This window comes from Grampus griseus, assembly GCF_964374135.1.
Source record: "Grampus griseus genome assembly, chromosome: 15".
In the NCBI taxonomy this organism is placed as follows: Eukaryota; Metazoa; Chordata; class Mammalia; order Artiodactyla; family Delphinidae; genus Grampus; species Grampus griseus.
In genome coordinates this window covers 35,488,738-35,511,831 of record NC_139009.1, presented here as the reverse complement: position 1 = coordinate 35,511,831, position 23,094 = coordinate 35,488,738, and the positions used below count along the sequence as shown (strand labels likewise).

General features: G+C 35.8%; 1 protein-coding gene and 1 pseudogene across 3 annotated transcripts in view; one reads left to right on the top strand and one right to left on the bottom strand.

The window, feature by feature from the left end:
- PREPL (prolyl endopeptidase like) overlaps positions 1-23,094 on the top strand; it is a 54,368-nt gene that overhangs the window by 27,510 nt on the left and 3,764 nt on the right. For both annotated transcript variants that reach the window (XM_082672870.1, XM_082672871.1), the window contains 9 exons: positions 768-890; positions 2,135-2,201; positions 2,780-2,986; positions 4,192-4,327; positions 9,913-10,129; positions 10,754-10,939; positions 14,930-15,127; positions 17,468-17,643; positions 20,779-20,995. In XM_082672870.1, the coding sequence (XP_082528996.1) occupies positions 816-890; positions 2,135-2,201; positions 2,780-2,986; positions 4,192-4,327; positions 9,913-10,129; positions 10,754-10,939; positions 14,930-15,127; positions 17,468-17,643; positions 20,779-20,995 (1,479 nt within the window). In that variant the 5' untranslated portion in view covers positions 768-815. The remainder of the gene's footprint in view (positions 1-767; positions 891-2,134; positions 2,202-2,779; positions 2,987-4,191; positions 4,328-9,912; positions 10,130-10,753; positions 10,940-14,929; positions 15,128-17,467; positions 17,644-20,778; positions 20,996-23,094) is intronic.
- On the bottom strand, positions 19,060-20,415 carry LOC309833699 (sorting nexin-6-like; annotated as a pseudogene). The gene is made up of 2 exons: positions 19,952-20,415; positions 19,060-19,811 (listed from the first exon to the last, which is right to left on the bottom strand). The product of its transcript is annotated as a sorting nexin-6-like (transcript).

Sequence of the window (23,094 nt, the reverse complement as noted above, 5' to 3'; positions counted from 1 at the left end):
GATCAACTTACTTAAGCTGTTAGCTTATTAGATACTCCTAATAAGACACTGAGTGCTTTATTTTAGCTTTCACCTATATCTCTACTTGTTAATTTTCCATTATTTTTCCTTTTTGAAGATGAGTATATATATATTTTTTTAACCTCAAAGAGAAGCTCTGTTTTATAAAGCATTAATTTGCCTTTTGAGCTAATAAACCGTTCTATGCGGAGGATTCCTTATCTCCATGAGAAGAAAAATTATGGCTAATGAAGATATAAAGTACGAAAAACTTTTTGTCATAACTCTTGCTGTGAATAAAATAATAGTGAACATTTATTAATAATGATAATGTCTTCCTCTCCCTTTGACGTTTTCCCCTTTTTAGGAGGTATTTCAGTACTTTATAAAACTCAGTAGACTTTTACTTCTCACACCTGGCTATTAAATATGTAAATGTTCATAGGATTTCCTTTACTGCTTTCTCATAATATTTCTGAAGACTTTCCAGTGCTTCTTAGTACTACTGCATCTTAAGGACTTAGCCATTTGAATTAATAGTATAGTCATCAAGTATCCACCTTACTTGTTTACATTTTTAAATGAAAAAGAGGAAATAATGTATTGAGCTTATGAAACATTTAAGATCTGTGAAATGCATATTATTTCATAGGTATAGACCTAACGTTGTAGTACTTGAATGAAAAGGAAATAAGAATTACCTTTAAAAAGCAAAGGTTTTCTCCCTAGTTGAAATATTATGATCATACTGATAAAACTTTTTCCAGGAATTTTTGCCTATTAAACAAGAAAACAAAAAATCCCTCTCAGAAAACATGGATGCATTTGAAAAAGTGAGAACAAAATTAGAAACACAGCCACAAGAAGAATACGAAATCATCAATGCAGAGGTAGGATATCATATCTTTTTTTTTAAATCTGATATTACCAGTCAGGATACAAATAAAATACCTTGTGATTTATAAACATAATCCCACATCAAAATTACACTGCTTTTGGCCTTTAAAATATGCTGAAAAACTTAAAGAACAAAGAGTAAGCTGAGTATGGTCCTTTAAATAAATTATAAAGATCAAAGCCAAGATGAATTTCCAAGCATATCATGTTAATTCTGGTTTTTGGAAAAAACCAATTCTGTTTTTAAATTTTTTAAATACTCCCAAGGAGAAGTTCAAATGAAACTAACTCATAATGTTTTATTACTTGAAAATTATTTGATTGTTCTATCTGTACTTTTTTTAATAAAAGAAAATTCACTTTAAATAGTACAATACCATGAAATCCAAATATTTGCTTGACTGTTTTGTGTTTACCACAGTCATAAATATTCAGTTGAAACAGATTGAACATGCATGTTGAAAATTTTTCGGTAAGATTGGAAAACAACCACAGCTTATGAATGAAAATTACATACGTACTAAAATGGAAATAGCAATAAGTTAAGGATGAGGAATTCCAGATTCAGATTATGCCACTAACTAGCAAGTAGTAATTGTCTTAAGTTACCTGAAATCATATCAATCAGTTGCATTTAATATGTAGGAATTAGACAAGAGCATGATTCATATATTGGTTAATAGTCTTTCAATCTTAAATTGTCTCTATCTATCACCCTCACAGAGGGTGAGATGCTTTGTGTAAAATCAGATCAAACCGTGGACAATTGGCAGTGACAGCATATTTTAAAGGAAAGACTCTCAGAAAGTAATTGACTGGGTTTTCAGACTAGTCTAAGTCACAGTTTCCACATCTGCATCATTTTGGATTATCTTAAAGATGCCACTTGATCTCTGTTGTGAGATGTTACAGAAGTAAAGCTAAAGTGGTTTGTACAGTCATAACTGACGTAGGTTTCGTTAATGCCTTCTCTTTGTTGCCTCTTACATTTATGTATTAGAAACTCCTCCAGTGATTGATTGTAAACATATGAAAACCATATTTTAATCACTATATTGTAAAAAGTGATTCATTTTGTATTTTTTATATGTTCATTCATAGACTGCAACACGTTTGCTTATAAAAGATCTCATTTCTTCATTTTGACTAGTCAGATCACTGAACAATTACTTAAATTGTTTTTAAATTATTGAATAAATTGTAATTAAATAAACTATTTGTTTCTTTTCATTGTCAGATTAAACATGGTGGTTTTGTTTATTATCAAGAGGGCTGCTGTTTGGTTCGTTCCAAAGATGAAGAAGGTACAAAACAGTTTTTCCTTTTAAGAAATATCTGATTTTTCAGGTTTCACATTTTTCATTGGAAATTTGGTATTGATTTTTCAAAGGTATAGAAAATATCTGTTTTCAATTTCTGATTTTTTTCTCTTTTTTTAAATGAGTAGTTTTTTAATTTCTGGGTTTACCTAAGATATAATTAACAGCTACATTCAAAAGCTCTGGCAGAGAGAATGGAGGTGGGAACCAGCATTTTTTGAGCATCTACCAAATCCTGGATACTGTGCTAGGCACTATATAGACTATTCAGGGTCACTTAACGTTTTCTTACTTTTCTAGGTTCTATATGGTCTACAAATATTAGACTATAACTATCAAGTAACATCACGTAGGTTGATGCATTGAATAATATTGAATAACGTAGGGTAGTATTAAATACTAATGCCATTTTCTGTACACATCAAACTGCTGTCAGTGTTCAAAGATGCCAAAACGTAGCCTCTTACAGAAGCGGAATGCTAGTTTAAAACATTGAAATACCATTTAAAATTTTTTGAAGTATATTTTGTGGAATTATCTCCTTTATCCTTTTCTTTATGCAGCAGACAATGATAATTATGAAGTTTTGTTCAATTTGGAGGAACTTAAATTAGAGCAACCCTTCATTGATTGTATCAGAGTTGCTCCTGATGAAAAATATGTAGCTGCCAAGATAAGAACTGAAGATTCTGAAGCATCTACCTGTGTAGTTGTGAAGCTCAGTGATCAACCTGTAATGGAAGCTTCTTTCCCAAATGTGTCCAGTTTTGGTAAGCCACCAACCAAAACAGTCTTCTACATTGAAAAGGCAACAGTAAAGAGGATTGTCCACACTTTGCAAACATTTTTACTTGCTCACGTGAGTGAATGAGAGGATGAATGCCTGACCTGTTTATCCCTGTGGACTCCATACCTTCCTCTGTGCCTCTTATTCAGGAGACCTTCCCTTCTTTAGTTAAATATCCAAATTCATGTTCATATTTTTAAAAGTATTGTAATCGGAGTCCAGGTTGTACAGTATATGTTAATATATCAGTAATTCTTTGCTATTATTTAGAGTACATTTTCACATAAATTGTCTCTTAATATTTTATTCAACTTTAAGCTTGGGTATGATTTTTTCATTTCACATCATCTTGTTAAGCCATTATAGCACATTGCCCAGGGTCACTACCAAGGAACTCTGGAACACGATGAACTAACTTATTCAATAAAAGCTACGATATTTTTACCAATAGAACCAACTTTAAATTTTATCATTTATCACTGAGTGATATATATGTTTATACTTTATCCTCCCTTTTTATTTTCTGCCATAAATGTCCCCATTGTTTAATAACTAAATGCTTTTGCAGTGAATAGAAATTATACCGTATCTAATTGATTCTAAGGCATACCTCTTGTACATTTTAACCTCTCTAAAATCAGAATGCATACTATACAATAATGTCTTACAGTCACTGTCAGCCAGGTGGCAGTCATGATGTAATTGTGTGAAAACTTTCATTGACAGCCTCTGGTAAGATCTAGAAAACACCATATTTGGTAGTTTGAGATATCCTGTGGCTTGAAAACAGGCAGAAAACATTTAGGCATGAGAGAAAATGGTCCAAAATTTCCTCAAATTTAGAGGTTGTAGATCTAAACATAATTCATCTCCTGAAAGCAAATGTGACTTTACCAAAGTCTTTCTTAAATATTGAATATTCATCTCTTACTTAGAAACTTGAGTACCCTGAGACTAATAACTACTTGAAAACTTAGAATTGATGTAGTAGTATCTTATTCTCTGGAAATATCTCTGGCTTATAAATAACGGGGTTAGACGTAGTCAAACCTATGTTAGATTTAGATTTCCAGGGATAAACTTGCACATCTCTTCTATTTGGCACTCAAAATTAGAATGCACTGTGCCTTTTTTTTTTTAAACTGTAAATAGGTGGATATATATAATTCTTTAATTATTTTCTTTTAGAATGGGTAAAGGATGAAGAAGATGAAGATGTTTTATTCTACACCTTCCAGAGGAACCTTCGCTGTCATGATGTATATCGAGCCACTTTTGGTGATAACAGGCGTAATGAACGTTTTTACACAGAAAAAGACCCAAGGTACTAAAACAATGCAATTAAGTCTTTTTCTTCAGAATATTTCTCTAGTTATCTAAAGTGCTGCTTTTGGTTGACTTATAACATTGATTTTGGCTGGAATCAGATATAATAAGGCTAAGAGGAGCATAAGCATTCTTTTATAAGTGGTTTAGATTCAAAATTGGAAATTAGTTACATTCAAACTTCAGAGTGAACACAAATATATCATTAGATTCAAATGCTGAGTCACTAACATTCTTTCTGTACTGACACATGAGAGGAGTTGTTAATTAAACATTTAATATGGTTTCCATGCAGCAATTATCAATCTCTTGTAAGTCGTAACTAGAATAACCATGGTGCCAGTAACACAGAATTCACCATTTATTTCATATAGGTTACCTGAATTTTAAATTGCTTGCTTTGAACCATGATATACATTGGTCTTTAAATTTTACTTTCCCCAATACTTTGGTAATTCCTCCTTAAAGCTAATTCTTTTTGCTTCAGGACTTATGCCTCATATTACCACTTACCCATGCTTGGGAGGAAATGATAATAAATTTATCTGGCAAAATCCCTTAACTCTTAGCCAGATACACTTTTCCAAATGATTTATGATAAATTATTTCTTAACACCAGGGTCCTGTCACCTCTTACAGTATAATTTGGACAATGTCTGAACAGATTTTGCAAGAGAGAAAAATTATCTTTAACACCAAATCTATGACAGTAAAATTGATACCCAAACAAGAAAAGTAACCCTTCACTTAATAAAATCTCAGAGCTGACAAGGACCTTAAAGAAAATCTTATACAACACCCAGTTTATATAAAGAACTTGAGGTCTGGAGAAATTGTATTATTCCAACCCATAGAACTAACATTCTGGGTTCAGTAATGCTGTCATTGCTTTTTTCTGATGATGATTGTTTTAATGAGAATTTACTAGAACCAGCTATTCATACGATCCACTACTTTATGTGTTATTTGTCAAGGATATCTTTTGGAGATGACAGTTTAAGCTAGTAATTTATTACATTGTATCAATGACTTATGATTGTGAACCATTTCACATCTTGTGAATAAAACTCAAAATTGACCCTGTGAGTCATACCCTTGAATAAGGTACTTAATTGCCATATGTTGTTACTATCCTAAGTTCTAAGATTGAGTTATACATACATTTAAGATTCTTGATTTTTGACTTCTAGTATGCTTTTTCTACCCCAAAAAGAATTAACCATAATTAAGTATGTTTAAACCTAGTTTGGCATCTGATCTCTAAAGCACAGATTAGTTTGTCGATTCTGAATACAGTTGACCCTTGAACAACTGGGGGTTAGGAGCACTGACTCCCGTGTGGTTGAAAATCCACCTGTAACTTTACGGTTGACCCTCTTTATCCACTGTTCCATATCTTTATCCACTGTTCCATATCTTTATCCACTGTTCCATATCAGAGTATTCACTGTTTATCCACTGTTTCATATCAGAGTATTCTCTTTAACCACTGTTCCATATCAGAGTATTCAACCAACCGCAGATGGTGTGGTAGTGTGGTATGTATTTATTGAGAAAAATCTGTGTATAAGTGGACCCCACCAGTTCAAATCCATGTTGTTCAAGGGTCAACTGTACTTAACAGCCCTAATCCAAAGGGAAGGACCAAGAGGGAAAAGCAGCATACCAGTAGAGAAAATGTAATAAAGGTCTTCGTAGAACTTCTGAGACTGAGCTGTTTTTTTTACTGTGTTTGCTTTGATCCCCAGGTTTCAGTATTCTGCTCTCACAAGTAAGGTTAGCCAAAATTATTTCTTTTTCTAGTTTCTTGAGGTGTGAAGTTCATTTGAGATTTTTCTTTTTTCTTAATGTAAGTGTTTATTGCTATAAATGCCTCTATTAGAACTGATTTTGCTGCATCCGTTAGGTTTTGGTGTGTGGTATTTCCATTTTCATTTACTTCAAGGTTTTTTTTTTTTTATTTCCCTTTTGATTTCTTCTTTGACCCTTTGGTTGTTTAGGAGTGTATTGTTTAATTTCCATATATTTGTGAATTTTCCAGTTTTTTTCCTGTTAAGACTTATTTTGTGACCTAACACATAATCTGTCCTGGAGAATGTTCCAGGTCCACTTGAGAAGAATGGTATTTTTATTTTTTTTTGCTGTTGGACAGAATGTTCTGTATATGTCTGTTAGATCCATTTGTTCTAAAGTATAGTTCACGTCCAAGGTTTCCATTACTGATTTTCTGCCTGGATGATCTATCCATTGTTGAAAGTGGGCTACTAAAGTCCCCTACTATTATTATGTTGTCTATTTTCCTTTCAGATCTGTTAATATTTGCTTAATATATTTGAGGGTTCTGATGTCGAGTGCATATATATTTATGCTTGTTATAAATCTTCTTGACGAATTGACACCTTTGTCATTATGTAGTGGCCTTCTTTATCTCTTGTTAGAGCTTTTGAGTTAAGGTCTATTTTGTCTGATACAAGTATAGCTACCCTTGCTCCCTCTTGGTTTCTACTTGTGTGGAATGTCTTTTTCTTTATTTTGACCCTATGTATGTCCATGAAACTGAAATGAATCTCTTACTGTAGGCAGCATATAGTTAGTTCTTTTTTTATCTGCTTAGCCACTTCTTGCCTTTTGCTTGGAGAATTTAATTCATTTACATTTAGAGTAATTTATAACAGCTAAAGACTTACTAATGCCATCTTTTTCATGTTTTCTAGCTGCTTTGGATCAATAGTTCCCAGTTCTTCCTTTCCTACTGTCTTCCTTAATGAATTGATTATTTTCCATGGTGCTATATAGTTTGATTCCCTTCTCTTTATATTTTGTGTATCTACTGTAGGTTTTTGCTTGGTAGTTACCACAACTTTACTTCTCTTTCTAAGAAAACTGTTACTTACAGAGATGCTTGTGTTCTCACTTCCCTGTAACCACATGTCTGCCAGATAATTGACTGAGTAATTTATCTTTTGATTACCTGTGTCATCATTACACATAAATAAGTAGATAAAAGTAGCAAAAGAAGTGTTGAAAATAAAGAGTAAGATAGGGCAGGGGATCTGCCTTACAACAATATATTAAAACATGTGAAGGCACAACAGTTAAAATAATCCAAATTGACAGACCAATAAAAGAGACCAGGATAACCCTAAAACAGACCCTAGAATGTGAATATTGAATATTTGGACGAAAATAATTTTCATCGCTTTGTACATTAGCGTACATTACTAAAAGATTTAAAGGATCTATTGGTAAAAATAAAACCATCAAAAAAAAAAAAAACCCTAGGTGAAAATATATGTATTTCACTCAGCTTGGTTGAAATATTTCCAGAGCATAAAATCAATAGAAGAAATTACAAGGGTTAGTACCAATATTCTTGATTATCTAAAATATTAGACTCTTATGTCAGAAACTATTGTAAACAAATAAATTAAAATCCATATGACACATATGTGTGTGTGACTGATTCACTTTGTTATGAAGCAGAAACTAACACACCATTGTAAAGCAATTATACTCCAATAAAGATGAAAAAAAAATCCATATGACAAAATGGGGGAAAGTATTTTCAACCAAAAAGACAAGTTAATGTCCTTAATTTATAAAGAGATGGTTATAGACCAATAATGTAAACTACATCACCAAGTTTAAAATGGACACACTGCAAAGAAATAAAATTGACAAACATGGTAATGTAATCCAGTACAAAAGGAATTTTACCAAAATGCTTATCTCTGGGGAGTGGAATTCAGGGTTATCGTCCTTCTTTATATTCTTTAGTATTTTCAGTATGAATTACTTTTGTAATAAGGAAACATGTAGGTAGAATATTTAAAGGCATCCAGTGTGTCAATATGAATTAGTGTAATGCTCTTGGGATAGTATTTGATTATATTGATCAAGAGTCATAAAAATACTTAATCATTAAAACAGTATTTCTGTTACTAAGAATTTATCCTAAGGAAATAACTATAAAAGTTGGAAAGAGGGACTTCCCTGGTGGTGCAGTGGTTAAGACTCTGCACTCCCAATGCAGAGGGCCCAGGTTCGTTCCCTGGGTGGGGAGCTAGGTCCCGCATGCATGCCACAGATGGGAGTTCTCATGCCACAACTAAGGAGGCGGCAAGCCTCAGCTGAGGAGCCTGCCTGCTGCATCTAGGGAACCCACTGGCTGCAACTAGGGAGCACACATGCCACAACTAAAGGAGCCAGTGAGTCGCAACTAAGGAGCCCACCGGCCGCAACTAAGGAGCCCACCAGCCACAACTAAGAAGACCCAGCACAACCAAATTAATTTATTTTTTAAGTTAGGGAGAGGGAAACTGTCTTCATGACATATTCCCTTTTATATTTATTACAATGAAACATTAAAATCTACATTTTTAAGAATTATGATAATTCAACTCGATAGAATATTATGTAGCCATTAAAAATAATGATCACAGACTGTATAACTAATGTAGGGGAAGATGATAATATGTGTAAGAAGAAATGCAGGGACTTCCCTGGCAGTCCAGTGCTTAAGACTCTGCACTTCCACTGCAGCAGGCGCAGGTTCTATCCCTGGTTGGGGAACTGAGATCCCATGTGCCGCACAGCGCAGCCAATTAAAAAAAAAAAAAAAAAATCCTAAATGCAGAAGCCAGAATTGCATCTATATTTTTTAAATAACTACATCTATTTAAAGACATGTATAGGACTTCCCTGGTGGCGCAGTGGTTGAGAGTCCGCCTGCCGATGCAGGGGACACAGGTTCGTGCCCTGGTCCGGGAGGATCCCACGTGCCGCAGAGCGGCTGGGCCCATGAGCCATGGCCACTGAGCCTGCGCATCCGGAGCCTGTGCTCCGCAACGGGAGAGGCCACAGCAGTGAGAGGCCCGCGTACCACACACACAAAAAAAAGACATGTATAAAATACAATTAAGCCTTAGAAGGAAAAATCGAAAAATTAAAATAGTTAATTTAAAAAATGTGTTAGGTTAGTGAGATTGTGAGGGTTTTTCTTCCTATTGTTTGTTTTGTTGTAAAAACTAGGAGAGTAGGAAAAAGGATATCCAACATGCACAGAGAAGAAAAACAAAGGAAACTCTGTGTCCCTTTTCTTCCCTACAGTTACATATCTCCTCTAGGAAGTTTATTTCCTCTTCTCAGGAAAAAGTCCTATAATCTATTAATGTGATTGAGAGTTAGATGATGTCTGTAGTTTACCTTGAAATGCATTTTTTAAAAAAAGATGGATTGATAGATATGTGATAAAGACAATATAACAAAATGTTAGCCATGATTGAATCTTAGTGGTAGGTATGTCGGTATTTACCTTACATTTCTTTCATCTTTACTGTATGTTTGAAAATTTTTTATAATAAAATGTTAGAGAAAAATTATTTTGAATGCCTTTGGGGAGGAAATGAGAGATATAATAGCCAGTTTTTATAAGCAGTATTCACTAAGGAGTTTTTATTTTCTGTCTGCATTATAAATTAATATATATACTGAACACCAGTGAGATATTGTCATTAACAAGATAGCCTGCATTTGAAATTTATTGGGTTTTCGTATCTCTCTCTCCCTCTTTCTTCTGTGCAGCTTTTTTGTTTTCCTTTATCTTACAAAAGACAGTCGTTTTCTCACCATGAATATTATGAACAAGACCACTTCAGAGGTGTGGTTGATAGATGGCATGAGCCCTTGGGACCCACCAGTACTTATCCAGAAGCGAATACACGGGGTCCTTTACTACGTAGAACACAGAGATGATGAATTATACATTCTCACTAATGTTGGCGAGCCTACAGAATTCAAGGTAAATCCTGTATCCTCCTGGTCCCCATTTAGGCTCTTAGGGAGTGTTACACTAACATCAACATTTCTTGCTCTAAAAGTTTATTGTTTTGTAAGCTTTGGGTATTGTAAAAACTAATGCTATCTTCCTATGTAGAACCAATCCCCTTTCTCTTCCCTTAGAGCTAATACCTCTTCATATTTTAATTGTACCTAAAAAGGTTAGTAAATGAAAACATACTCTATCCTGAATATATTAGTTATCAAAGCCAAACTTAGTGGCTTAAAAAACTTTTATAAGCTTATGATTTTGTGAGTCAGCAGTTTGGATTGATCTCAGGCAGTTCTTTTACTGGTTTTGGCTAGGCTCATTGATAGTTCCACAGTCAACTAGCTGTCAGTACTCTCACTCAAATGTCCCTTGGTTGACCAGTCAGCTAAGCACTGGGCTATACCCACCCAGCAGCCTAGCCTGGGCTCATTCATACGGTGATGTTCACACTTCAGCCCTGATGCAGAGTTAGTTCCTTCAGCTCTTCATAAAACAGTGAAGATGAGTATGGTCTGGTTTTCAGTGGTTTCATTTCTGGATGCAGTAGTAATCATGTTCTGGTACCTAGATCTCTTTTAATTTTGTTCCACACAGCTAATGAGAACAGCTGCTGATACCCCTGCTATTATGAATTGGGATTTATTTTTCACAATGAAGAGAAATACCAAAGTTGTAGACCTGGACATGTTTAAGGATCACTGTGTTCTGTTCCTGAAGCATAGCAATCTACTTTATGTTAATGTGATTGGTCTGGCTGACGATTCAGTTCGGTCTCTAAAGGTATGTTTAATTTTCGAAAGATAATACATTAGTCAAAATATATGCAGTTTATTAACAGAACATCAAATTTTGAATAATACCAATATACTTTTTCTTAAAAGGAAATTAATTTAAATGGAATTTAGCATATTGGGTCTTTATCAGGTTTAGGAGGTTTGTTTTAGAATTACTTAGAGGACCTTCCATTTTGTGCACTTTTACTTAAAAATACTGTCTTATAGCATGAATTTCAGAGGTAAAGTGCCATTATATTTCTCTTTCTGCTTATCTCTATATCACATGTCTCTACAACTTTAGATATAGTAATAACTGAGGCCAACTTGGCAGCTGGTGCCTAACCACTGCCTCCTGTTCCCATCCCACACCCCCAGTGGGGATAGTAGTCATACCCACTGTGTTTCTGCTACTATGTTTCTGCCACTGCATTCTCATGTCTTCATCATCTCTTTGCCAATTTTATTGCTAAAACTGGTGAACAGTAACGTTACTGCCCAGTTTTAAGGCAGCATTAATATGTGACTTTAGATAGCATGCACTGAAGAGAAGAAGAGAGCCCTCTGTTTTGCTTGATATGGAGTTGTGTGACCAGCAAACAGACCACTTGTACCTCCCCATCTGTACTACTATCACAATTTTTGTTAAAATGCAATTCCAGTAAATTCACTGGATGTTTATCAAATTTCTGTGTGCAAAGTACTGTATTGGGCGCTCTGGAATGGAAAGATAGTAGGACAAAATATCAGGCCTTAAGGAGAATACAGTTTATCATGAGATTAGACTAGTACACAAAGATCAAGTATAAGATGGGTTTAAATAAGTGGGATCAGAAACATAAAATGTGCTGTGAGGTCCAAAGGAAAGGAAGAGGGCCCAGGAAAGCTTTGAGGAGAAGTAGAATTTGAGATAAACCAAAGAGGATAGATAGGATTTTGATGGGTGGGGAAGGGAATGGTATTCTAGGCTGAGAAAGTCCATCAAATGAAGCTCTAAGCTGGAGAAGTTCAGAAAATGTTCAGGAAACTGCTAATAATTCATTTTTATTGAAGCAGAATAAATTTCTAGGTGATGAAGCTATGATTTGACATTCTTTGACTGTCAAGGTGGTGAATTTATGCGTAAATTATGAAGAGGGGAACATGTGAAGTGTGCGGACAGGGGAATAATTTAAGGAGTCAAGCTGTACTTCATGAGGTTATCGGGCAGCTGTGTTAGAGTACACCAAAGCACCAAGAGATAAGCGGCATAGAGGTTAGTTTTGAGATTGTTACAGTGGTATAAATAAGAAATACCTAGGGCCTAAATAAAACAAGCAAAATTTTCCATCTACTTCATGAAATCAGATTATCAAATTATCAGATGTAATGTCTTGTGCCTTAGAAGGCTGTATAAATGTCCTAAAACAAAAATGGTGATTTTTAACTCCAGCAGTTTTGTTAACTGCTTTCATCTACTGAATTCAAAAGTGTGTCTTTTCACTTGCTAATTGATGCCAAATTCAGACATCTTCAATCCAGAAACTGGCAGAGCATCTGTTCTTATTGTAGTCTATAGGAATAGGGATGGGAGAAAATATATAATTTCTAGCGATGCATTTATTATAACAAAATTCTTTCAGAATTAGGAATGTCATGAGACTTTGCTAAGATGTGATTTTTAAGTAAATATGGCCTTTTATATTTTTTATATTTTTAAGATATGCCTCAGTTTCCATTGTTTTAACTTCCATTAACACAAACATCATGTCTTTCATTTATTCTGTATCCTCTATTTCTTTATTCCTTGACCTTTCCCAACCTGTAGTACCTATTTATGATATGAGTATGATGTTCTGAGTCATCATCACATGGAATCAAATACTATATTATATACCAGGTGCTAGTTAAAGAGAATTCTATAGATCAGAGCCTTTTTATGAACTGGATAACACTGATTAATATGCACAGACAGTGCTATATACAAAGGACATCTGTAAGCCATACTGTGAGTGGATTATAAAGTATTTCTGTATGTAACATCTCTGCCCAGTGCGCACTTGACTAAAAGAGCTTTATAAACTCAATCTCAGCAATAGAAAATGTGAAGCCCTTAATATATTGCCTCATATCCTTGGTCATCATGTCATCAGTATTTCCTGGTGATGTTTTTAGTTATGATATATTATTTGGTTGTGATATTTAATTAAAGCAAATTAGGAAATGTTTTGCTTTGTGCTAACATCAATTCATCTGGAGCAGCCTGCATGCTTGGGCTGATTTTCTTTCAGCATGTATGTCTTAATCATTCTTTTGATGAAATGACTGTGGTTAGCTGGTAGAATGCTTAAACTAAACCTGTTTCTGTCAAATATCTCAAGGAATATCGGCATATCACCTGGCCAGCTTATAATTCTTCTCAGGCTCTGTTCATTAATATACATAGATGATACTGCAGGCTTATCTCAATAGGAAATGTGGCTGAAGATATCCTTGAGATAGTTAATACCTCTATATCAGCTGGACAAACTTTAAAAAGTCCATAGCCATGGAACAGTTTTTGTTATGATTAAAACTTTAACCTTGGTCCCATTAGTTTAAGAAATACACCCAAAAGACTTTTTGATTTATTGGAACCATTTAATCAGAAACTAAGCTTACTAAAAAAAACCAAAAAAATTAAACTTACTACATGAGTCACATGGAAAATGTTTTAAAGTGTCACCAAAGGGGAGAAAAACTTGTACCGCTGAGGGCTGAGGAGCCTTGTGCCGTCAATCTGAGGCCTGTGTTACAAGGTTAATAGCAATGCTTCTTCCTTTTCTTCCCACTGAGGTCTCAATTTTTACTCGTTTCACTTTTGCTACCAGATTTCCCAACTTTCATGATTACATTTTTCTTTCTAGTTATGGCTTATATTTAAATAAACAAATTATCCTTGAAAGTAACCCACAATCTGAGGAGAATAAATTAGGAACTCTTTTAGAGAGACATTGCAAATTTATGTCCCTGGTGTTTCAGGGCAGTGGATTCTTTGGATTAATTGCAAGGAATTTGCTCTGTGAACATAAGCTCTTTGGCTATAGTTTCTACAGGTTAAATGGTACACTCTTTATGCATACATCCCCCACCTACCCTTTCTAAATAGTGCCCACCAGTGACGTTGCTGTGCCAAGACCTCTGATTTTCTAAGGAATTTGCTCTTTCTACAATTACTCAGGAAAAGAAAGGCAATTTTCTTTTAATGTTCTGACTCTCAGTACCATTTCTAACACACTGTCAGCCTGCTTACTAGAGTTCTTTAAAAGGTGTAAGAGGGATGTTAGTGGAAGGTTTGAGGCTGGACCCTGCTGCTCTGAGAGAATAAATTTTGATTTCTTTCCTTTTTTCTTAAAGTTAAGAATCTTAAGCGTAATAGCTGTGAGTCTCTCAGAGTGGATGTGCGGGAAAGGTTTTCTTCTGCACAATGGTTACCCTGGGAGCTAAAGTTAAAAACAAATTGTAAATGCTTTAGTGCTGCTGAGCCAGTTTGTAGCCCTGGAATAATAACTGTCATCACTTATGCTGTCCAGGCAGCAGAGTAAGGGCTGCTGGATAAATTATTAAAAACACGTGAGAAATATCGTGTTCTATGAGAATAGAGATCTTGGAGATGTTTCTGGGTTCTGGAATTACTACTTGATTTGCTGTTATTATTAATCATTTTGCTGTTTCATTGCCCAAGTTTATATACCCCCAAAATAAACTTTTTTATTGAAGGAGACTTCATGTAAATCTAGATTCATGATAAACCATTTTCCTGTACTTTTTCCTTATTTTTTTGGTCATTTGCATAGAGTTTTGTTTTTCACTTGAAATATTTTTTGTTGTGCTGAAGTAACCCTTAGATGAGGCATTATGTGATAATGGATAAAAATAAATTTGATGTCCACATCATCTTGTTTGGAGCAGACCCAGAAATTTAATTAATAATACTTAGTGTCTAGATAAAGAGTAAAAATAACTTTTATTTCTTCAGCTCCCACCTTGGGCCTGTGGATTCATAATGGATACAAATTCAGACCCAAAGAACTGCCCCTTTCAGCTTTGCTCTCCTATACGCCCCCCTAAGTATTACACGTATAAGTTTTCAGAAGGTAAACTGTTTGAGGAAACTGGACATGAAGACCCAATCACAAAGACTAGTCGTGTTTTACGTATAGAAGCCAAAAGCGAGGTAAGTCTTTGTGATCCCCACTCTGTTTGTTGAAAGGATACTATTTGTCAAGTATTGTGCAATTGCTGGGATTACATTAGCACAGTTTAGTAAAGTGGATCTCATACTCCACAGCAAGACCCAAATGATTTTAGGGGGTACATGGACTTTTTTTTTTTAACTTCTGATACTCATGCATTTATTTTAACATGGATTCGAAAATTTATAACCATCATAGCAAGCCCTTGGTTTCATGTGTTGTGTATATTTGAATATTAAAAGTTGATTTCAAGAAGAAAATAATCAAGTTTCTGTGTAGTTATGACAAAAATTATGAAGGTAGTAAGCAATTGACTAGAGTGAACTAGACTAATATAGACTCCATGCCCTCATGGAGGTTAAATCTAGTGGGGAAGATGCTAGATTTTGAAGAAGTAATTACTAATGTACTGATTGCTGCCAAGGAAGACGTACTGAGTACAGTGGAAACATATGGTAAAGGGACCTTACCTCGTCTGGAGAAATTGGGGAAAGCTTCTCTGAGGAAGTAAGATGATCAAGAGTTAAGCTAGAAAAGGGGAAGGAGGATTCTGTTTTGTGCAGAGGCCCTGAATTGAGGGAGAAATAATGCATTCAAGAAGTATAAAGGAGAACAGTATGGCCAACGTCTAGCGTAAAAGAGGGAAGATTGTCCGGGGGCAGTGGGAGGTTGGGGAGGTAGTAAGTAGAGAAGAAAATTTGAGCAAGTGAGGAACAAATTAATACATAAACCATGGCCTTGAATTTAAGGAATTCTCAGAGCTTAGCACATCATACATCAGATAATTTTGCATGTACTGACAAAGAATGAATCAAAACAGAAGCCTTTTTTCCTTGTGAATTTTTTCTTTAATTCACTGATTTTTTTAAAAAATATCTTGAAGCAAAGACTACTTTAATAACTACTTTATAAAAGCAATACACGCTTATTAGAACAAATACAAAAATATAGAATGTATAAAGTTTAAATGACTACTTTTCAGTCCTATTTGCTGTACTGCGTAGAAATAATCATTGTTAACACATTATCACCTTCCAGATTTTGGGGTTTTGTCAACAAAATACATATGTTTAGGCTTTGTTTTGTTTTACAAAGATGGGATTTATACCAGTCTCCCAAAATGTTGTAATTTTACCCCAAATGGAAAGAACAGTGAAGCTAAGCTTTTGGAGAGCCAAGGGATTCTTCGTACCTTAGGGAAGAAGGAAACAACTGCTAAAGGGAAGCTGCTGTAACTACAGGCATTTTTGCACTGCTGATGAACTCAGGGATTCAGGCCATCACGGGACTTGCTACCATCCTTACCTCTTCCTTTTCATAAGTTTTCAACCAACAAGCTTTTCTCTGCTTGTTTAAGTGAAGTTGGGTAGGAGGCAGGAAGATGAACACAACAAGATTATTTTATAGAAATAAATCTGCATCATTTTATAAGAATGAATCTTACTGAGAAGTGAAAATTCAGTTACGGTGAAAATTCAGTTACACTGTCATAACGGGTATAATAATGAGAGGAAGAGTTCTTCCTTATTTGATAACACTCTAGTGCCCCAAAGTGAAGTTTTCAAAATGGGAATGAAAAAAATAGGGAGAGTGGCCTGGTTATATTATTTTCCTTATGTAAACTAGTGCTTTTTCATTAAGTTTCTGTAAGCAGGGTGAGAACCAACATTTTCTACCCTTTTTCTATGAAAGGAAGTCAGTTGAGTGTGAACTACACTGGAGTATAGTTATTTGCCCTAAAAATAATTTAGATGTTAAAATTTATAAAACTTAAACTGCTTTTAAACATTTTAAAAATAAATAGGTCTTTGAAGAGGATGTGGGTGGGTGTTAGGTCAGTAAGAGATTTCAGGTTTTAATGATTGAGAATTCTGACTATTGAGTACAGAAAATTGAGTTGTTAAAACTTCTTTAATTAGCATATTTGTATATATTCAAAGATGAGAAATGCCCGTATGTAACCTGAGGTATAGGAAGAATACCGTGCTAGTATATCTAACCTTGATAGGTATTTTGGCTTGTTGTGAAAGAAAAAAATTGTTATACTGAGTAGTGAAGAACTCTTTAAAGTCACTTTACTGTCCTGAAAAGCTACATTTCATAAACTGTTTTCAAGCCAGACTCTTGCTGTTCCTTTCTAGTTACTATTATAGGTCAGCAGAGTAGCTGAAAATTAAGGACCTGAGGGATTTTTAGAGACCGTAACTCTTTTGTCTTAATTAAATGAAGTTGGTGCTCAACATCAATAAGCAGCACATAAAATTGGGGTTAAAACTGTTTGAGAAGACTTCTTTACCTGCGTAGTAAATCTTCATTTCCAGGATGGAAAATTAGTGCCAATGACTATTTTCCATAAAACGGATTCTGAAGACTTGCAGAAGAAACCTCTCCTGGTACATGTATATGGAGCTTATGGAATGGATTTGAAAATGAATTTCAGGCCTGAAAGGCGGGTGTTGGTGGACGATGGATGGATATTAGCATATTGTCACGTTCGGTGAGTCAACACATTTTGCCTGGAATATGAGTACTGGAGTATTGTCACATGTTCAAAATAACAGTATATTGGGGAGCAGAAGTTTATTTTCTCATTTGTATTGTTGAATTTGTGTATTCTTAAACCTGTGCTAGTAGAACCTGATTCAGTAACATATTAATTAATCCCAAAAGCAAAAGGGTAGATTTTTCGGATTTTACACCAGATTTTTAGGATTTTTAGAATAGCTAAACTAAGCACTGTACTTTGTTAGTTACATTATTATTTCCATTTAATTCTCATGAGTTTGGGTTTTTCTAAAATAGCCTCTTAAGCTGGACTCCCTTTTTTCCACTCTAACTTCCATTTTATTTAAGCTGTTTTCAGGACACAATTAGTATTATATGTTTCTGCTTAAAATTCTTTACCACTTCCCCATCTCCACAATAAAATCCAAATACCTCAGTGCAGTATTTAACGTCCTAATGATTTGGCTTATCTTTGTAGTGGCATCTGTCATCACTTCCCAAACATGTCCTGCTCTCCAGACATGCACATCCTACACATCCAGTCTCGCTACATGCTTTCAAATGACAACGTCTTTCCCCTCTGTGCCTTTGCACATGCTGTGTCGTAATGCCTTCCCTTTCTTTGCCCTAGTGGGAACTCACATTCTTCCTTCAAGACTCAGCTTAGATATCACCTCCTTAAAGCATTCATGTTCCTGACTCCTGTATATACCCCTAACCTGACAGGTGGATGTTCTCTCCTCTGGTTCTGGTTCTGTTACAGCAGCAACCACATTGCTTGGTAGCTGTTCTCTTTCCCCGCAAAATTATGACCTCCAGGACAGAGGATTCTACTTTTATATATATATATATATATATATATTTTTTTTTTTTTTTTTTTTTTTTTTTTTTGCGGTACGCGGGCCTCTCACTGTTGTGGCCTCTCCCGTTGTGGAGCACAGGCTCCGCACGCGCAGGCCCAGCAGCCACGGCTTACGGGCCCAGCCGCTCCGCAGCATGTGGGGTCATACCGGACCGGGGCATGAACCTGTGTCCCCTGCATCGGCAGGCGGACTCTCAACCACTGTGCCACCACGGAAGCCCAACTTTTTTATATTTTTAAGGCCTGCATTTAGCACAATGTCTGGTAAACAGAAAGCAGGCACTCAAAGCATATTTGTTGAGTCAGTTTTGTTTTTTTTTTTAAGGAAGATTTATTTAACAACTAGTCAAAAAATGATACTGTTTTTCCGTATTAGGTACTAGAGTCTTGCAAAGCTAACCATTAGATTTATTATAATAGATATTATTGTTTAAATTAGATGATCTTCAAAATCCCTCTCATTTCTAAGATTCTCTATTTTTAAAACTAGAATAAGGTTTCATAACTGACTCATTACTAAATTATGTCACTTAAATTATTAAATCTTTAATATGACACTACCTTTGCATGTTTCAGTTCTGACTCTGCCAGTTCCAGTCATTTTTTCTGAATGCAGCAACTCTTCTTGTCTTAAAATCTCTACGTTCTTGTTTTACAGATACAGATATTTTTTCAAATTTCTGACGGCATAATTGTTGGGACGTTTCATCCTACAGAACACCTTTATTTTTCACTCTTGCTTTATCCAGTGCTTTATTACCATTTTCATAATCCAGTGGTGACCTAGATCTTAGATAGAGGAGATCCTTAGCAGCTTGAGATTCTCTTAAGTAATATTTTAAAAGGTCAGAAAGTTTGAGGTCCTCATCAGCTGACACTTTTTCTTGTTTTATCAAACAGTTCTGAACCTTTAAGAAAAACTTGCATTTATATGTAGAAACCTGAGTTCCTAAAGCATATAATGAAGAACCAATTCTATTGTAATCATCTGCAGCACTTTTGTGGGATCTCATCATCCTATCAGATTTAGCAGATGCATCCTTAACTCGGTTATGATATTCTAAAAGGAATGTTCGTTCATGCTCAAAGAAATCATCTACATCCTTTACTCAAGAAACAACTACTTCATCTGCTGATTTAACCACATTTTTAAAGAAATCTTCAAGTTTCTCTTTTTTATTTTGTCCTCGCACAGTCAAATGTTGATTATATTCCAGGAAGACATAGAAATTTAAATCTTTCCTCAAAATGGGGTGTGCTGCCACACAACACAGGAACACTTCATGCACTGCAACGGTCTTCTTTTTTTTTTTTTTAACATCTTTATTGGGGTATAATTGCTTTACAATGTTTGCTTTATAACAAAGTGAATCAGTTATACATATGCATATGTTCCCATCTCTCTTCCCTCTTGCGTCTCCCTCCCTCCCACCCCGGTCTTCTTGAATATTGCCAAATATACTCAGCTTCCAGCTCCTGTTTCATCTTTGTGAATTCTTCCTTTGTCATAGACCCTTCTCGAAGTTTCTGTAGTTTTTCCCTTGAGGCATCAAAATCGGGTCTTGGTGGTGCTTGGAGGGATAATGTAACCTGCGTAGTCTTCACTTTCAATGAAGGAATCATGAAGCCAGATAAGTTCCTTGTGTTGTCGAACAACAGAAGACTCATTTTGTTTAAAATTTGGCAATGAACTCTTTGTGTGAACAGTGAATTTTACTTTCTCTCTCTTACTAAGAGCATCAGAAATGTCCACCTGTAGAGCAGCATCACTTTGAAGATCTACATTTATTGCTTTAAGTCCACGGTCCTCCTCTGAGAGGAAGTCGGGGCTGTCCTGCAGGGTTGGCAGGGCCCGGCACGCCAGGGAAGAGGATGGAGTCGGGGAGGCACAAAGCGAGACATTAGTGCCAGGCCCATGAGGCCCCCATGCCTGCCCCACGCCTGCTGCCCCCCACTGCACACCCAGGTCTCAGCACAGGCTTGAATCAATTTTTGATTGTTTGTGTCAGGGGTTGGCAAACTTTTTCTCTGAAGAACAAAATAGTAAACATTTTAGGCTTTGCAGGCCACATATGGTCTCTTGCATATTCCTAGTTGATATTTTTTTCCCCAACCTTTAAAAATGTAAAAATCCTTCTTAGCTCAAGGGCCATACAAAAACAGGCCTCTGGGGAGATTTAACCCACAGACTGTAGTGTGCTGACCCTGACCTATATATCATTTACATTTTTTCCCCACTAAAACTTTTTTGCCCTTTAATTTCAGGGGAGGTGGTGAGTTAGGCCTCCAGTGGCATGCTGATGGCCGTCTAACTAAAAAACTCAATGGCCTTGCTGACTTAGAGGCTTGCATTAAGACACTTCATGGCCAAGGCTTTTCTCAGCCAAGTCTAACAACCCTGACTGCTTTCAGTGCTGGAGGGGTGCTTGTGGGAGCATTGTGTAATTCTAATCCAGAGCTGCTGAGAGCTGTGACTTTGGAGGTAAGTACTCTGCCTCTACGGTTTACAGAATAGGGAGGCGTGAAGTAATAGATGCTCTAAGAAAAATTTTCTGTTACAGTTTTACCATAGCATAGGAGTATAACAAAGCTTTTAAATTTTAAGCACAGAATTACAGCTCTGGGAGAACTTCCCTGACAGTGTTCTTTATTGATATTTAAGGATTTCCTCTGAAGGATATTAATGGCTATTCCCACTGATCATTTTTTATTTGTAAGAACATTTAGAGTTGGTGGAAAAGAGACAAAGCATATACGAAACACCAGATCCAGGAAGTCAGGTCAAGCACACTGACTCTGGAATGTGTGAAATCCTTTGACTCTTCTTGCCCATCAACATTTCAGTCCTGGATTTAGGGCCTCTCTGCTTTCACATACTCTATTCTTATTAATGGTCTTTAGGAATATTTTTCTATATTTCAATTGAAATATCTTTTCCTGTTCTGAAAAGGCTCTATAGTCTTTTCCTGATGTCCAAAGTTACGAAATTATAGCCGCTTATTTCACCTCCATCTTTCTTCTGCTTCCTGGTTAGTATAGGGGAGAAAGAAATTTTCCTCTTCCCTCTAGGTTCTTCTGGCTGGTCTCAGAATTAAATTGACATGAGACAGATTAACAGGAGAAAAATCAAACAAAAGTTTAATAACATGTATACATGGAAGAGACCCAGCAGACTGAGTAACTCACCAAAATGACCAGAATGGTGGCCATGGTTATTCACCTTAAACACCATCTTCAGCTAAAGACGAAAGAGGATGTTAGGGGTAAGACTTCAAGGGGTAGAAGGCAGTTCACATGGAGGTGGAAAAGCAAAAGTTTGATAAACAGATGTTTGCTGGGTTAGCAGAGACCATGGGACACAGAGTGGACTCTGGTCTCTAAGCATTTCCCCACCACAGCTAGTCCATATTTATTATCTGGTGATGTTCCTGTAATACACCCTCTATCTAAATTCTTCAGGCTGTTAGGGAGAATATCAAAGTTTCTTCCTGAGTCTTTTGGGCCTTGATTGTTTTCAGCTTGAAATAATCTGGGGGTGACAAATTTTGTTCTTCTACAATAGATATTCTAGAAGATAATGACTAAGATGGAGAGTAAATTATTTTCAGGTTTTTTTTTTTTTTTGAGGGTGTGGGCTATACACTGTGGGCTTGTATTAAGTAAATAAGTGTTAAATATTCCTGATCTGTACATCTGTTTTTTAATAGAAATACTAAGTATAGAAGGGAAAAAACTCTATGCACAAAGACAATAATGTCAGAATTATAAAGAAAATGCAACTAACCTTTGACTTTCAGAAATCAGAAAGGAGGGCTTCCCTGGTGGTGCAGTGGTTAAGAATCCGCCTGCCAGTGCAGGGGACACGGGTTCGAGCCCTGGTCCGGGAAGATCCCACATGCCACGGAGCAACTAAGCCTGTGCACCAGAACTACTGAGCCTGCGTGCCACAACTACTGAAGCCCGTGCACCTAGAGCCCATGCTTTGCAACAGGAAGCCACCGCCATAAGAGGCCTGCGCACCTCAACGAAGAGTAGCCCCCGCTCGCCACAACTAGAGATAGCCCGCATGCAGCAAGGAAGAACCAACACAGCCAAAAATAAATAAATAAATTTTTTAAAAAGAAAGAAATCAGAAAGGAAATAATCAGAAATATATAAGAATATTTATCCCACATTGCTTGTAATAGTGAAGAATTGGAGGTAACGCAGTTATCCCACAATTCATTCAAAGTTTGGAGCCCATTATGTCTGATTGGTAAACCTAAGTCATGTGGCTACTCTCACTCTGAGGGAAAGCTGGGAAAGGAACTATCTGGCATTTAGCTCCTCTACAGTGAGAGGCAGGCTGTCTCGTAAGGTTAGGGATATTCCAAATGCAGAAAAGGAGCTAAGATGCTAGGAAGCCAAAAAGAATTGCATTTGCCCATATTTGCTTAATGTTAATAAAAGAGAAAGCTGCAAAACATGTTAACAGAAGATCATATAGCTATATGAACAAAGCAGCTCCCATTTTATTAAATGTGTTAATACTGGTTATAAGCCAATGAGTGATATTCTTTTTCAACTTGGATAATTTTCAGA